This window comes from Budorcas taxicolor, chromosome 7 (genome assembly GCF_023091745.1).
Source record: "Budorcas taxicolor isolate Tak-1 chromosome 7, Takin1.1, whole genome shotgun sequence".
NCBI lineage: Eukaryota > Metazoa > Chordata > Mammalia > Artiodactyla > Bovidae > Budorcas > Budorcas taxicolor.
In genome coordinates this window covers 25,660,756-25,676,376 of record NC_068916.1, presented here as the reverse complement: position 1 = coordinate 25,676,376, position 15,621 = coordinate 25,660,756, and the positions used below count along the sequence as shown (strand labels likewise).

At 34.9% G+C, this 15,621-nt stretch overlaps 1 protein-coding gene across 1 annotated transcript in view; it reads right to left on the bottom strand.

Annotated features, from left to right (window-relative positions):
* Nucleotides 1–15,621, bottom strand: part of FBN2 (fibrillin 2) — a 224,383-nt gene that overhangs the window by 71,334 nt on the left and 137,428 nt on the right. Inside the window, exons 17-20 of the mRNA XM_052644439.1 lie at nucleotides 14,312–14,365; nucleotides 12,622–12,747; nucleotides 10,424–10,549; nucleotides 5,091–5,210 (exon numbers count right to left, since the gene is read on the bottom strand). Of these exons, the coding sequence (XP_052500399.1) occupies nucleotides 5,091–5,210; nucleotides 10,424–10,549; nucleotides 12,622–12,747; nucleotides 14,312–14,365 (426 nt within the window). The remainder of the gene's footprint in view (nucleotides 1–5,090; nucleotides 5,211–10,423; nucleotides 10,550–12,621; nucleotides 12,748–14,311; nucleotides 14,366–15,621) is intronic.

Sequence of the window (15,621 nt, the reverse complement as noted above, 5' to 3'; positions counted from 1 at the left end):
GGATTTGCAAATAACAGCCCATGACTGTTATAAGATCATTACTTGTATGAAAAATACTTGTAAGATTTATTCTTTATGGCAAATACTTTGATATTTAAGATTTATCCAATGGCACTCTGCAAATAATCTCCTTCTCTCCCAATTCTCTACCAAATAAACCACACACAGTGGTTCTTCTATTAGAGAGAAGCCAATTTTTCTCCAACTGAAGATAATCATTTGCTGAATAATTTGAAAAAAGAAATCTTTAAGATAAAAAAGGAAATAAAATCTTTAAAACCACCATTAAGACACACCATGGATATATTTGATGTATTTTCTTTCAGGATTTTTTCTATGGTATATATGTACAGCTTTATCTCTAGTTCAAAATGTAATACATATTTATGATAAACTATTTGAAGAAACAGCAGAGAAAATAAAAGAAGTACCTGTAACGCTACCATCCAGACGCAACTACTCCTAACTTTTTAGACTATGTTTCCACACCCAATTTAATTTCCTCCTTAAACGATAGTTAAAAAAAAAAAAGATTTTGAAGCAGAGAAAAGGAATCCCAAGTTGACAAAGCAAATATTAACTGGGTAAAATAAGTCCTGTGATGATTCCCTTGCAGTACTGTGGATCTCAGTTTCTAGTGTGTAACATTACCAAGCTTCTTACTAAAATGTGGATTCATAAGTCTCCAGGTGTGTGGCCTAGGAGTCCGCATGTGAAAAGCTCCTGAGATGGTCTCTCTGCAGGTGATGTGTAAAATGATTGAACAAAAAGCTTAATAGCATATTGCAGTCATAGACTTGGAAGACAATAAAGTAAAAACATATTCCTACAGCATTTATTTTATTTAAAACTCATTTAATAAAAAGGACCAATAAGGTTTTACAATAAAAACAGTATAACCAGAAACACAGGAGGATTCTTTACCAACTGAGCCAGAGAAGCCCAAGAATACTGGAGTGGGTAGCTGATCCCCTCTCTAGGGGATCCTCCCAACCCAGGAATCAAACCTCAAGGGTAAAACAAAGGAAACACCTCTGTCCTTGACTGAATACAAAGAGCTATGCGGCAAGAATTTGGAGAAGAGATGGGTAGTCTGCTTTTTTCTATTTTGAGATTTAATTTGGATAAAAACTATGCACAAATGAAAGAGATTTGCTCATATGCATTTGTATCAGCTATCACATTATAAATTTTTTTATAGGCTTAAACCTGCAAATTCCATAGCATAGAGGAAACAGTAATGATAGCGTAAGGCTGCTGCTGCTGCTGCTGCTGCTAAGTCGCTTCAGTCGTGTCCGACTCTGTGCGACCCCATAGACAGCAGCCCATCAGGCTCCCCCATGCCTGGGATTCTCTAGGCAAGAAGACTGGAGTGGGTTGCCATTTCCTTCTCCAATGCACGAAAGTGAAAAGTCAAAGTGAAGTCGCTCAGTCGTGTCTGACTCTTCACGACCATGTATTTAAATGGTCTTTTAAGAACCGGGTTAATTACTGATTAATCACCTTGACTGTAGCCATTTTAAGATATACTGTGATAAATATTTACTAATGTTTATTGAGGCAGCAACAAGCACTATTAAAGGCTTTCCATACATTAGTTTATTTACCCGTTAAAACAACCCTATAAGATACAGACAACTTGTAGATGAGAAAACTGAGGCACAGGGGTCAACTAATTTACCAGAAGAAGGTCACCCAGCCAGGAGAGGGTCAGCATCAAGATTCAAACTTGCATGGTATGATTTTAGAGGCCTCTTTCTGCAACTTAGTGCTTCTTTAGACTGGTATTGTATCAACACCGAAAACTCACAAAATCAACAGACATACATTCGTACACAATCCATCTCTCCTTTATTGTTTTTTCTTATGTGTGTATAGGTATATATGTAACTACACACATATGCAGTCACAATATAGATGTAGTTATATAGTCAGAGGTTGGTTAAGCTCTCCAAAAAAATAAAGCAGGGTAAGCAGATAAGCTAGAGGCTATAAGAATAGTCAAAAAGAAAAATAATGGTGGCTTGGATTGGGGGTTGTTGAAATTGATGGTGAGAAGGGGTTGAAATATGGAAAAACTTTGAGTACAATCAACAGGATTTAGATGGATTCAACCTGCAGCTTGAAAAAAAGGCATCAAAAATGACTCCAATTATAAAAATAGTTACAATTTGTCAAGAGAGAACTGCTTCTAGGAGACCCAGATTTAAGCTGAAAGACAGAAATTTGGTTTTAGACATGCTGTTTGATATGCCAATTAGACACCCCAGTGGAGTTACTATGCAGATAATTAGAAAGACAAGTCTGAAACTAGTGGAGAGATTAAGGCTAGAGAGAGAATTGTGAGAGTTAATGTAGAGGACATCTAAGCATGCATGTAAAACAGAGATGCAAAAACATCCAGGACCCCAAGACTGACCTGTGAGACATTTCCAACTGGATAGCAGGAGAAAATGAAAGATTTAACAAAGGAAACTGAAGAAAGAGGCCAGGAAAGTGAAAGTAGAAAAAGAGAAGGCCAAAAGGAAAAACTTCTGAGAGGGGATGTGTGATGAACTGTGTTAAATACTGTTAACAGACTAAGATGAGGAACAAGAATTGACCATTGGATTTTATAACAGAGAGGTCACTGCCCCTGTTGTGTCCATTAAATGTGAGGACAGAACTCAGATCCAAGCCAAAGATGAGGGACACTGGTACGGATTATGCAGAGCCATCAGATGGAAGCAGTGTAATGCAGGAAAGGTTAATCAAATATATTGTTTTATTATATTTCATGACTTCAGTCAGAAAATAATAGTCTCTTCAAGCAGTCTAGGACAGCTGAAGATTGGTTTATGTTTACGAAGCTTATAGAATATGTTCTAAATCCTGAAATATTCTTTGTATCTAACTAACTGATTTATGTTCCCATTTAATTTTAAATTCATAATTACATCAGGGGATTTTTATTCAGTTCTAAATTTAGAGATTTGGTTCCTACCAAGGGTCAATTTGCAGGCTAAACACTGATTAAAGCCATTTGACAGTCTTATTTTAAAAGTACATTCATAATATTTCTTATGTATATTTTACTATTTAGTTTATTTTTAAAACTTGAATTGTTTTTAATGAAAAAAGCAGATAAAATAATGTCTAAAATGTAAATATATTAAGTACATTTCTTTCTGAGCAGCTTTTGGCTGAGATACTCAAATCTTATCACAATGAATGAACACACATAATACACTGGCTTAGAAAAATATTGTGGGGTTTAGGTGTCCAACATAATAACTTGGAAATAAAATGTCTTTGTTTTTTATTCATTAATAATTAACTACAAGAGTAAGAGGCCAAAAATCCCAGAAGTGTTTATGATGAAGCAAAAACTCTTAAGGTATCTTTGATGCCCAAGTGGCATACAGATTTAGTTTTCTGAGACATTAATTGACTAATGCTGAGTTTATTTCCTTTGCATAATAAAATGATTTTATCTCAGTTGGAAACTGTGGCTTCGCAAAAATATTTCTGCCTTACCAGATCCAATCCATATGTACCGCCCTCCACCCCCAACCAGGAATTCTGTGAGAAAAAAAGTAATGCCCTAGGCAGATGGCAGCCTATTTTCTAGTATGGAGAGCAGAGCAAGGCTCAAATTTCACCAGCTGTACCTCATTGGGAAATTGAGTGCTGGTATTTCCAAAGGGAAGGTTTTCATTGAAACTTTGGACTTCATCATTTCTCCTTCCTGTGACAAACAAGTACTCTAAGTATCCAGCTAAATACTGTTAGCATCAGATATAATATGGAAAATACTATTGTCTTTGGCAAACACTAAACTGAAAATTCATATTGAATAGATAACAAACAAAAACTGCCAATTTATTTGGCACTATGTAAAACTGTAACACCTCCCTAACTATTTGGAAATATATATTTAGTTCACTTTGAGATCCCACGGACAGAGGATCCTAGAAGGCTATAGTCCATAGGGTCTCAAGAGTCGGACACGACCTAGCAACTCAATCACCACCAAAAGTGGATACTAGGTAAAAACGTGAAGTATGTTTATCTAGTCAGTGTAGCCTTAGACACTAGAAGCAGGAAAGAACTGAGATCGGTTTTTTCTCTTACATAAACTGAAGAGTTGCTTATAGTAATGTTATAATAAATCTGACTATTTCATTTTATTTATGGCCTACTGCCTTTTATCAATGGAGAAGGAAATGGCACCCCACTCTAGTACTCTTGCCTGGAGAATCCCATGGACGGAGGAGCCTGGTAGGCTACAGTCCATGGGGTTGCGGAGAGTCGGACACGACTGAGCGACTTCACTTCACTCACTTCATACTTTATCACTGGAGAAGGAAATGGCAACCCACTCCAGTATTCTTGCCTGGAGAATCCCATGGACAGAGGAGCTTGGCGGGTCGCGGTCCATGGGGTCGCAGAGAGTCGGACACGACTGGAGTGACTGAGCACGCACACACGCCTTCATCAAGAACTGACCTTCTATGTTTTGAGATACATGGAAACATTAGTCCTGGAAGTTTTCAAATCTTTCTCTCTTAGAGATTTTCCAAAGCAAGAATTCTTTGGCATTCATAAAGTTATGATTGATAGAAGAAATTTTTTAAAAACCAACAAATTCTTTCTATTTGTTTAAAGTTTCAACTCTTTAAGTTCTTGTCCTGTTAACTGAGTCCAAATGTGATCACATTTTTGTTTACCATTGAAGGTTGTTTATAAAAAGTAAGCAGTAAGGATTTGATTGTATTGCTGCCTAAGGCATTCCTGGGGAATGAATATAAATATGTGTGTGGTATGGAAACGCTTATAACTTATGGTATAATGTATATATATATGTATGTGTATATATATATATACACTTACACAAAAAGAATGCTTCCTAGAATCTAACAAAATTTAAGAGTCTGTCTAGTTTATACTATCATGTTTTGCTCCTACCTGGATAACAAGGGAAAACAACTGAAGTAACTCCTAAATTATTAGCTTCCTGTGATCATGTACTGTTTACCCACAGTAAGTCCTGGCGTCTCTGCTTATCTTTGCAGTGAAACTGAAACATCGGCACCACGCACTGATCTTACCAATACAGATCAATCCTGTCGAGCTGAGTTTGCTGCCAGGAGAACATTCACAATTGAAAGATCCAAGGTTGTTCCTGCAGGCCCCATTGACACATGGGTTGCTTTCACATTCATTTATATCTACAATCCAGAAGGAAAAGATTCTGTTAGAGCTGCCATGTGTTTCTGGAAAATATTATTCCAACAAGCCATGCTATGCCAGAACGTCTGGTAAACTTGGCTCTTGTAATTTTAATATGGATCTATGAGGCATAAAGTGAATGGGGAATGGAGACGTGCATTTTACAGTGTGGATACATATGTGCACAGCTGGGCGACTCAGCAGGACTACAGGAATCAGCCTGTTTTGAAAGGGTTCAGTATCTTTACTGTTTCACTACAACTTTTCATAAATTGAATTAATTTTCTCTGGTAATGAGATATAATTTTTCTGTGGGAAATTTGAATTCTGATTCCATGAAAGCAACATATTCCTAGGTGCAATGAGTGCTGTGCACAAAGATGACTGTTTCTGTCATTGGTGATTCCATGAGGTTTTGGAAGAATTTAAAAAGCCTATAGTAGAGACAACACATCACAATCCTGGTTTTAATTCCAAACTCCTGGATACAAATCAGAAAATAAGGGATGAAACTTTAACACCAGGTATAGCCTTCTCTTCCAGCCCTTATCCACCTTTCTGTTCACATTTCCATGTTTGGTTTGAGACATTTCAAAAAATATTTATTTATTTATTTGGCTGCATTGGGTCTTAAGTTCATGTTGCATGTGAGAACTTCGTTCCCCAACTTGGGATGGAACTCACCTCCCCTGCATTGGAAGGCAATGAGTTCTTAACCACTGGACCACCAAGTAAGTTCTAGTGCAAGACATTTTAGGGCACAACTGATTGTGTTAAAATTAAAAAAAAGAGGAAAAATAAACTTTTAATTGTATTAAATAGATTTTTACTATCATTGATTTGAGTCTGAAGTCAAATTGCATATCATAATCTAAACAATTCCTGTCGATGGTCAGAAGTATGATGGAATTAGAGTAAGCCTATATTCTCAAGTAGTGACTAAACAAGATGTTAAACCAATAAAGTTAAATAGTTTAACACAAGTTAATTAAAAATAAATACAAGATTTAGCTAAACTACTAAAAACAATATCAAAGACTGACTTTGAGTATAAATTAAACCACTCAATTTAAGGAAAAGATACTCAGATTTCTTTTTATAACTGGTTAATTATCTGAAACAGGTCAACGTACTTTAAGGCACCCTTTTGTTGAATACTACCGTTTCTGAATTCACCATAGTATTTATTACTTTTTTCTAAACACCTCTTTGAATTAAATAGGAATATTATACTGAGGAAAACATGCAAATAACTAGAAGATCATAACGTTTACTCTTGAACATCTCAAGTCAAATATAAACTAAATTGGTTCTGAAAAGGAAGGGCTCATTGCTAATTTTCAAGTCTGTAGACTTGAAATGCAAACTTAAAAATCCATGTGGAAAACAGTTATGTTTCCTCTTTCCTGTTTCAAAACTACCAAATAAATACCCAGGTATTTAATGGATTCTTGATGTAGAAATTATTTTTAAGAAATATAAATGCATCTTTCTTTCAGGTCCTTTGTAGCAAGAAAGCCTCCTAAAAATATAAGAGCAGGTTTTGTAAATACAGCACAGATTTGGAATGAAAACATCTACTCCAGAGTACTAAATTAAAAAAATAATAAAAAAAAAAACCACAATGTAAAAACAAATCAGATAGCCAAAAAAGCAGCAGATACTTAATCTGAAGACAGACTATATATCACCTATTAATTTAATCTGTTAAGAACCTTCCCCAAAGGAAAAATGTCAATTTCATCAATGTGCAAAACCCTGACTTTATATTAAGCAATTATGAACTCAAAAGCTATAAACACATGCAATGACAGCTACAGATATCAACTGTTTAATTTTTCTTTAAATACATTGTTTTTATGTTATAAATGTCATGGAACCAGGAACTGAAACAGTTCACTGTACATTCCTGGAAATAAACTTCAAAGCACATCTGGTTTACATTTAACTAGTTATGTCACTGGAAACACAATCTAAACCACAGCGCTTGCTGTAAAAATTTTAACTTTCACAGACTCTCAGAGCTCAAACAAAAAAAGTAAAATAAATTTTTGTAACTTTGGTTTGAATTATCAGAGAAACTTGATTAGTGCTTTTTAATACATACTTAAAATAGACTGTTGAAAACATGAATGACAAGTAAAATTAGTGCATATAGCAAATTATATAAAGAAAGCTAGAATTGACAATGAATTGGCTAATAACTCCCTGCCTAGTCTTTGGAAATTAGTTTAGAAAGAACAGCATGCAGAGAACTGCTTCAGGCACACAAATTTATCGTGTGAATGCAAGGCTGGAAATAAGGAGGACACCCAAGGGAAAAAGATTTCCATGGCCTTCAGGTCTATTTCTTTTTTGCAAAACACTTAATAAAATGCAAATAACTTAATAGTGGGATGAAAGCATAGAAATAACACTCATCTGGTTAAGTTTTTCACAATAAATCATTTTTATTTCCACCAATGTCATAAGGTTAGAACCCAAATATTTCTCTATCGTTTCTCTTTTATTTACATAACATGAACTTCTTTCTTACAAATGTCAGATATAAAACATATTTCATATTAAAGAAAAGGCTAGTTTATCAGGAACAATTATTCTTTGGCAAAATAAATAAAGACGATGCTTTTAAACCATCACTGCTTCTTGAATTGGTATTACTATGCATTAATACTTATGTAATCATCTAATGTCATACTGGTGCTTCCCTGGTGGCTCAGCTGGTACAGAATCCACCTGCAATGCAGGAGACCCCGGTTTGATTCCTGGGTTGGGAAAATCCCCTGAAGAAGGGATAGGCTACCCACTCCAGTATTCTTGGGCTTCCCTGGTAGCTCAGATGGTAAAGAATCTGCCTGCAGAGTGGGAGACTTGGGTTGATCCCTGGTTTGGGAAGATTCCTCTGAAGGAGGGCATGACAACCCCCTCTAGTATTCTTACCTGGAAAATCCCCATGGACAGAGGAGCCTACAGGGCTACACTCTGTGGGGTCACAAAGAATCAGATGCAACTGAGCGATTAAACATAGCAATGCCATACTATTAAACACCACTCTTCACTTTATCACCTAAGTAGGTGAATCCCTTTTATTTATGCCTTGATATTTCACCTCTTAGTATGCTTCAAGTTCATCTTACTTGTCAAAATGGAAGCAATATGCTATAAATACTGACAATCTGGTATTCAAACCAAACTGACCAAACGGAATCAGACACCATCCATATAGCTCCCTGTTGTGTCTCCCCTACAATGGCACAAAAGGGTACTATCACTGGACAGGGAAACCAGTTCTCAGAGTCATCAGCTTCTCAGTTAAATGAAGATGATATCCTAAGTTATTATTGCTTTCAGAGCTTCCTGATATTTAACAATAGATAACCCCGATAGGCAATAGATAAAACTGAAAAAGGGCAGTGGGAAGGAAGTGCAGAAAGTCAGGAATAAAAACAAAAGGAAACACAATTGCTGAAATCCCTTCTCCTACCCTCCCAAAAAACTCACGGAGTAAACTCATGGCCTGGAATTCTTTTCCTTTTACAAAATGCATTTCTCACGGCAATTCTGAAGGATAAAAGGTGTTAAGGGGAGGGGGCTCACGTTCAGTCACGTCCTACTCTTTGCAAACCTTTGGATTGCATCCTGCCAGGCCCCTTTTCCATAGGATTTTTTAGGCTAACGTACTGGAGTGGTTTGCCACTTCCTACTCCAGAGGATCTTCCTGACCCAGGAATAACCTGTATTTCCTGTATCTCTTGTATTGCAGGCAGATTCTTTACCCCTAAGCCATTGGAGAAGCCCAAGGAGTGGCTAAGGATGCTAAAAGACAAAAACTCTGGATGCATACACTTGGGAAGCTTGGACTAATGAAGAAAGATACTAAGAGAAAAAAAATACTAACAGATGTCTCTGTTCATCTATGGACAAGATGAATGAATCTTCAAGTACTTTAGTCAGGAATGGAAAGTATGCTTCCCTTTGAGGAGCTCCTGAAAAAGGTGTGGACAGGAGGGGAACTCAACAGTTATCCGAACTAAGTTTAGAAAAACTGCATTTTATACTGAGGTTTTCATTTTTCTTTCCTTTTTTTCTCTCTTCAGGCTAATTACTGTTTTTCACTGGTCCCTCAAATTCAATCCAAACTCAGAATTGCACTTTGTAATTGCATTTCATTGACTTCAGCTGAGTCGTCTGTATTTTGGCATCTTGTTTGAGTCCTAATTTGTTTCTGTTCATAAGAACACTTTGAAGTTAAACAATAGAAAAAGAGAATGTTAACAACTTTTTGCATAATATTACTATTGCAGTTTCCTTGGCTATGAAGTTACCAGGAAACAAATACTTTAATAGATAAAAAAGGGCTATTCCAAATAACTAAAGATGAAATCTTTTTTTTTTTTTTTTAAGTTACTATTCAGAAGTAGTTATTGGATTTGAGAATGTCATGGGATACTTCTGTAGGCCCACACAGTGCAACTGGAAAGGAACAGACCAGTAGTCATACAGCAAATTATCCTGAAATACACAGTACTTTGATCAAGGAACAGGAATAGAATTGAAGATACTCATAGCTTAGCTAGTATCTCACTGAAAATGGGGCCTTTCTGAAGCATTTAACTTACTCATATAACTTCCATTGCAGAAAAATGAGCTTAAAAGAAAAGGAAGGTTTTTTAAACAGCAATTCATGATCCTTAAATCCAAGTCATAACTTAAATTTTCAAAGGGAAAGGACAATTTTCTTGGACTATAAATTTGATTTAGGTGACCATTTTTACTCAGGCCTCAAGTATAGGCTGGCCTATTTTCTGGGCCAACCTCTGAGGTCTATCAATCATTTCATAAATAAAATGCCTAAGAGGTGACTTTGTTGTGAGTTCAGGTTCTCCTAGGCTAATGTGTTACATAGGTTTTAAAAAGGGAAAACCAAACAAAAATCTGATATTTTATCAGCAAGTGAAACAAACTGACTTCTTTCACTTATTTTCATTAACTTCAAAATGTGTGTTGATATTTCTTCTGAATGGGACAAAACTGATGGTATTTATAAACTGGGCTAGATGCATGCTATTTCTAAAACTGGCAGATTAGCTGAGATTGTAAAATTTAAAACATATTCAAACAACATTCTTTTTGCTCTATTGCTTCATAATGTACTTGAGGTTCATGCATATTAAGATGCTTACTACTCACAATGAAGAAAAGTGGCTCTCACCTTCACACGTCTCTGTCTCAGTCCTGAACACATAGCCAGGCGGGCAGGTGCAGCTGTAGCTCCCAGGTGTGTTTCGGCACAGACCATTGTCACACAGCAGTCTGTTCACTAGGCACTCATCAATGTCTGGAAGCCACCGTTGGAAGACAGGAGGCACACACAGTGAAACGAACAGTACAGTGTTCAAAATGTTTTAATTTTGTTATTTGTTTTTCTTCCTCATCCCATACCTTACTCTGTCTCTTTGTACCCAAAGCACATTCCTTGGCCCTAAGCAAAATACATTTTACTCAAATGGAACAATCTTGTGCTTCTTTTTAAGATGTTCTAAAGTCCTTGGGATGTGTGTTAATGCTTTGGAAAAGGCACATTACTACTTTGTTCTCCATTTACTTGTTGACCTGCAGCAGTATTACATTTTAAGCATCATTATAGTCTCCCCCAAGATTATACACTTTATCAAGAGGCCAAATCACAGTTTATTTATCCAGCGATACATGCTGTGGGTTGAAATGTGTCTCTCAAAAAATATTTTGAATCCCTAACCCCTGGTACCTCAGAATGTGACCTAATTTAGAAACAGGATTATTAAGTAGAGTAATCACACTAAAATAAGATCCTTTGGGTAGGTTGTATTCCCGTATAGGTATGGACACCAACGACTGCAATAAAGGGGCAATTATGACCCAGGGACAGACACATACAGAGGGAAGCTGATGTGAAGATGCACAGGGGAAAGATAGACATGTGGCTAGAGTAACGCATCTAAAAACTGAGCCATGCTGAAGACTGCCTGCAAACACCCGAGCCTGGAAAAGGAAAAGAAGATTCTCCCACCGAGCCCCTCTCCCCTAGAAGAGGAAAGGAAGGATTCTCCCCTAGAGAGAGCATGGTCCCACTGACACCTCGATTTTGCACTTTCGACTCCCAAACTATAACATCGATTCCCATTGTTTTAAGTAACCCCATTTTGGGTACTTTGTTAGGGCACACCTAAGTAAACTAAAATAGAAATGCGTTTTTTTATTTTCAAAATCTAGTTTTAATTTTATTAAAATTATGTATGTACCTACTTTAAAGAGTTGAGCATTGCCATGAACTGTGTTCAGTGTGTGAATGTTCATTGAATTTCCTTGTTTTCAGTAGGGTACCCATGAGCTCAGCTGTACTTAGATGCTATGCTGGAAGTGACTTTGCTTTTAGGGAATAAAAACTAGGTGGTTCGCGAACTGTGTTCAGTGTGTGAATGTTCACTGAATTTCCTTGTTTTCAGTAGGGTACCCATGAGCTCAGCTGTACTTAGATGCTATCCTGGAAGTGACTTTGCTTTTAGGGAATAAAAACTAGGTGGTTTGCATAGTTTCGTAAGTGTCCAACAATCTCTGGCTGGGGCCCTTGCCAGTAGGTATCAAAATCTATTGTAAGTGCATGATATTTAATATAAATTTATACATCCATTATATGTGTATCTTCAACCCAAGGTGAGATGGATATATAGTAACATGTATCAGTAATAAAACTCAAAACCATAAACATGGAAAAATATATTTCTTTCTAATCATAATCATCAAGACTTGTATTTGAGTCATTAGTGGTAGATGTAAAAATTATTATATATAATGAAGGATCGATTAACATTCATTTTATAAAAGTGGACTCAAGTGCTCTGCCGGAAAAATCTAGATTTTTCACAAATTCTTAAATATAAGAATTATGTACTTGAGGTTTTTCAAACATTTCCTTATAAATTTACAAAAGGAAATATCCATCTCATTTATCATATCTGGATATGTTGCAGCAATTGACTGTTTCTTTCCAAGTCAACCTGTAATATTTAATTTTCTTCATGTAGTATATTATCCATACATACCACCTTGTAAATTTTTGAATCCCATTTCCTAATAAAGTATTATAGGATTAAGATAGATGCAGATAAAACAGGCCAGTAATTGACTATATGTCCATTCATCTGGGGAAAAAACCTAATTTAAATATTAATACTAAATGTGCACTAAAAAGTCTGTTACTGTTTAACAGTATTTGATTCCAATATTTTTATATCCCTATACCAGAAAGGAAACAAGAGAAACTGTAAGACCTTTAGGTTCACGCACTTATTTATAGTTTGATTCCTATGATTAAACTACATGGGATTAAACTACACAAAAGGCGCCTGCATAATAAAACCAATAACTTACCAACACAATTTCTTCCCGAGGCATCTGGTTCATAGCCACTGTTGCAATTACACCGGTAACTACCACGTAGATTTTCACAAATTCCATTGGCACATATATCAGGATCCAGAGCACACTCATTGATATCTGCATTAAATGTTCAAAGTTTAATGCTCACAGTCACTCACTGTCTGTTGATACATGTATGTCCAGTAAAGATCACTCAAAACACATAGTGTTTAACCCTGCAACCCTTCAATTTGCTGTTGTTCAGAAAGAGAAAGGAAATGAATATAAGGAGTGAGAATAAAATCAAGAGATATGGGACACTTCCCTGGTAAAAATGAAAAGTGAAGGGAACTGGCAGAAATTCAAAGAATTATGCCATGTAATGTGCTGGCATTTATGATAAAATTAATAAAGAAATTTATAGGCTGTTGGCTCAAAACCCAAAGGAAAACTCAATTTGATAGGTACTATAACCATCTAATTAAAAGGCAAAGATTTATTAGGATTTCTATATAATTTTATGGTTCCAAAGGCATGGAATATTTCTATTTTATTATCATTTTTTATAGTCAACTAAGCAATATGATACTTAGTAAATGTTTCTCCTTGTTGATAAGTTGAAATTGATGGAGAGGTCAGTTCACATGTGGATGTTTGAGAACACAATGTTTTACAAGCCATGAACAGGACTACTCTCCGTCACGATAGGAAGTGGGACTTGAGGAATGATGTGCTTATAAGAGAAGCCACTAAGTTCCAATGGGGCAGCTGGCTCTGCTGGGGAGGCAATGATGAAAGGGAATAAAAAATGGTGTAAAACAAAATTTTGGTCACTATGCTCAAATTTTAACAGTAACTATTGTTTTCTAGAATTTAGGAAGCCTTAAATACTCCAGAAATGCCAGTCTTTGGGTTTTTGAGAGAAGCAACTTTGTAAAAGTTTGCTTTTTTACTCTTGTTTCTGATGTTCTTTGCAAAGATGTGATGTTTACTGTCAATTAATCTATAATCTGTCTAAAGTCTCATCAAATATGAAAGTAGAGAAATATTTATGCAAACTAAAGGTGAATAGCACCCTACAGTTTTATTTAAAAAAACAAAAGATACTATATTAACATATAAGAGAACTTTAAAAGTATAAACACGTATGTACTTAAGATTCAAATTCCATATTGGAATTTTGTTTATCATAGTGCTAAATTTAAAAGAAGAAAACTTCATTGAAACTTTGTACTTCTATAGGTGGATAGAAACATTTTAGTATATTCCTAGCCATAAATAGTCAATTTATTTTTAGGGCAGTATGTCTCAAATATCTCTTAAAGATCCATATCAAATACCTCTTACAGATTATTTTTGTTTAAACTATGTTAGTGCGATTATTTTACATTTTTTCTTCAAACTGACTCCCCTTTTTTTTTAACCAACTGCAGTTTCTTCTTAAGCAAGGTATCCATAAAATCATGGCTGTAATTTATTAGTGACATTTTTAATACCACATATTTAACAGATAATTATTTATCTACTAAGCATCAAAATGAACATCTACATACTGCTTAATATCATCTAGCTTTTAACCACTCTTCTAGAAGAAAATTTATCTTACTACATTACACGGATATATTTTATAATATAAATATATCTATAATATAATAATAAAGATATGCAACAATTATTATAAGATTGAGAATCGAATAGTTACCTCTTCCATCCACAGTGATACCTACTCCACTACTACAAAGGCCATGGAATTCAGCTGTAAGATAAAAACACACAGAGAAATCAAAAGCTCTAAATTATATCCGTTTCATACACAAGTCACTTTCATAACTCCAAAACTATCATTAAAAAGAATTATCTGAAATAACTTAAAATTGAAAACAAATCACAATTTTCTAGCACATAATTATCTTAAGAGTTTCAAAATCAGAGATAAGCATAAAAAAGTAAAAAAAAACAAAAATGTGATTATCACCTTAAATATCATTAATATATTGATAAATATTACAAACATTTTCTACTTATGGAAACTTAAAAAAAATCTAAATTGTATTATAGAGATTGGTTTTAAGCTTTTTTTTTCTTCTCTCAATAATAACAGGAAACATATATAATAAGTAGCATTTACTATGTGATATGCCTGATACTGTTCTAGCATTTTGAATCTAATAATTTATTTAATCCTCTCAATACCACTAACTAGATACTGTTTTTTCCCTCTTTTATAGCCAAGAAAGTTGGAATAGAGATGGGAAGTACTATGCTCAGATCACAGAGGTTATAAGTCGGGGAGTAGGCTTAGGCCCTCTGTATTCTAAAACAGACATTTCACGTAATAGTCCATTTAATAGATTAATATTTTTTCTCAGTTATGTGGATGTATTACACTCATTCAATCTCTTATTGATGAAATTAGGTTTGTTCAACTTTTGGCAATTACTGATAATAAATAATACAAATTTCAAAATATCACTAGGTTAATCTCTTAGAAGTAAAACTGCTCAAAGTTTATGTTTCTTTTTGATAGTGTTCCTCTCCCAAAATATCCCAGGTTACATTTTCAGCAGTAATGTAAGAGAATACCCATATTGGTATAACCTTCCCAACACTGGGGAGAATCAATCATTTTTACCAATCTATAAACAAAAATGGCACTTTCAAAAATTTTCTTTTTATTTTAAACAGATTAGGCATCTTTTATGTGGCACTCTATCACTTGCACTTCTGCTTTGTGAAGTTTTGTGCACACTGTACTTTTTCTATAGAGGATTTCAACTTTGCCGATTGATTAATGTAAATTCCTTATAAATTAAGGAAAATATTTTTCTAATTCATACATGTATTTTAGTCTTTAAGGCCTGTTTTGAGAGTCCTTTATCATTACAAGATAACAAAAAGTTTGCATCTTCTACAAAAAAGTTATTTTGCAACATTTAATATAGGGAGCTACCTTCATATTTTTTCCAATATTTATCAACAATATTCATTACTTTTAGTTCAATTTGTTCTTAC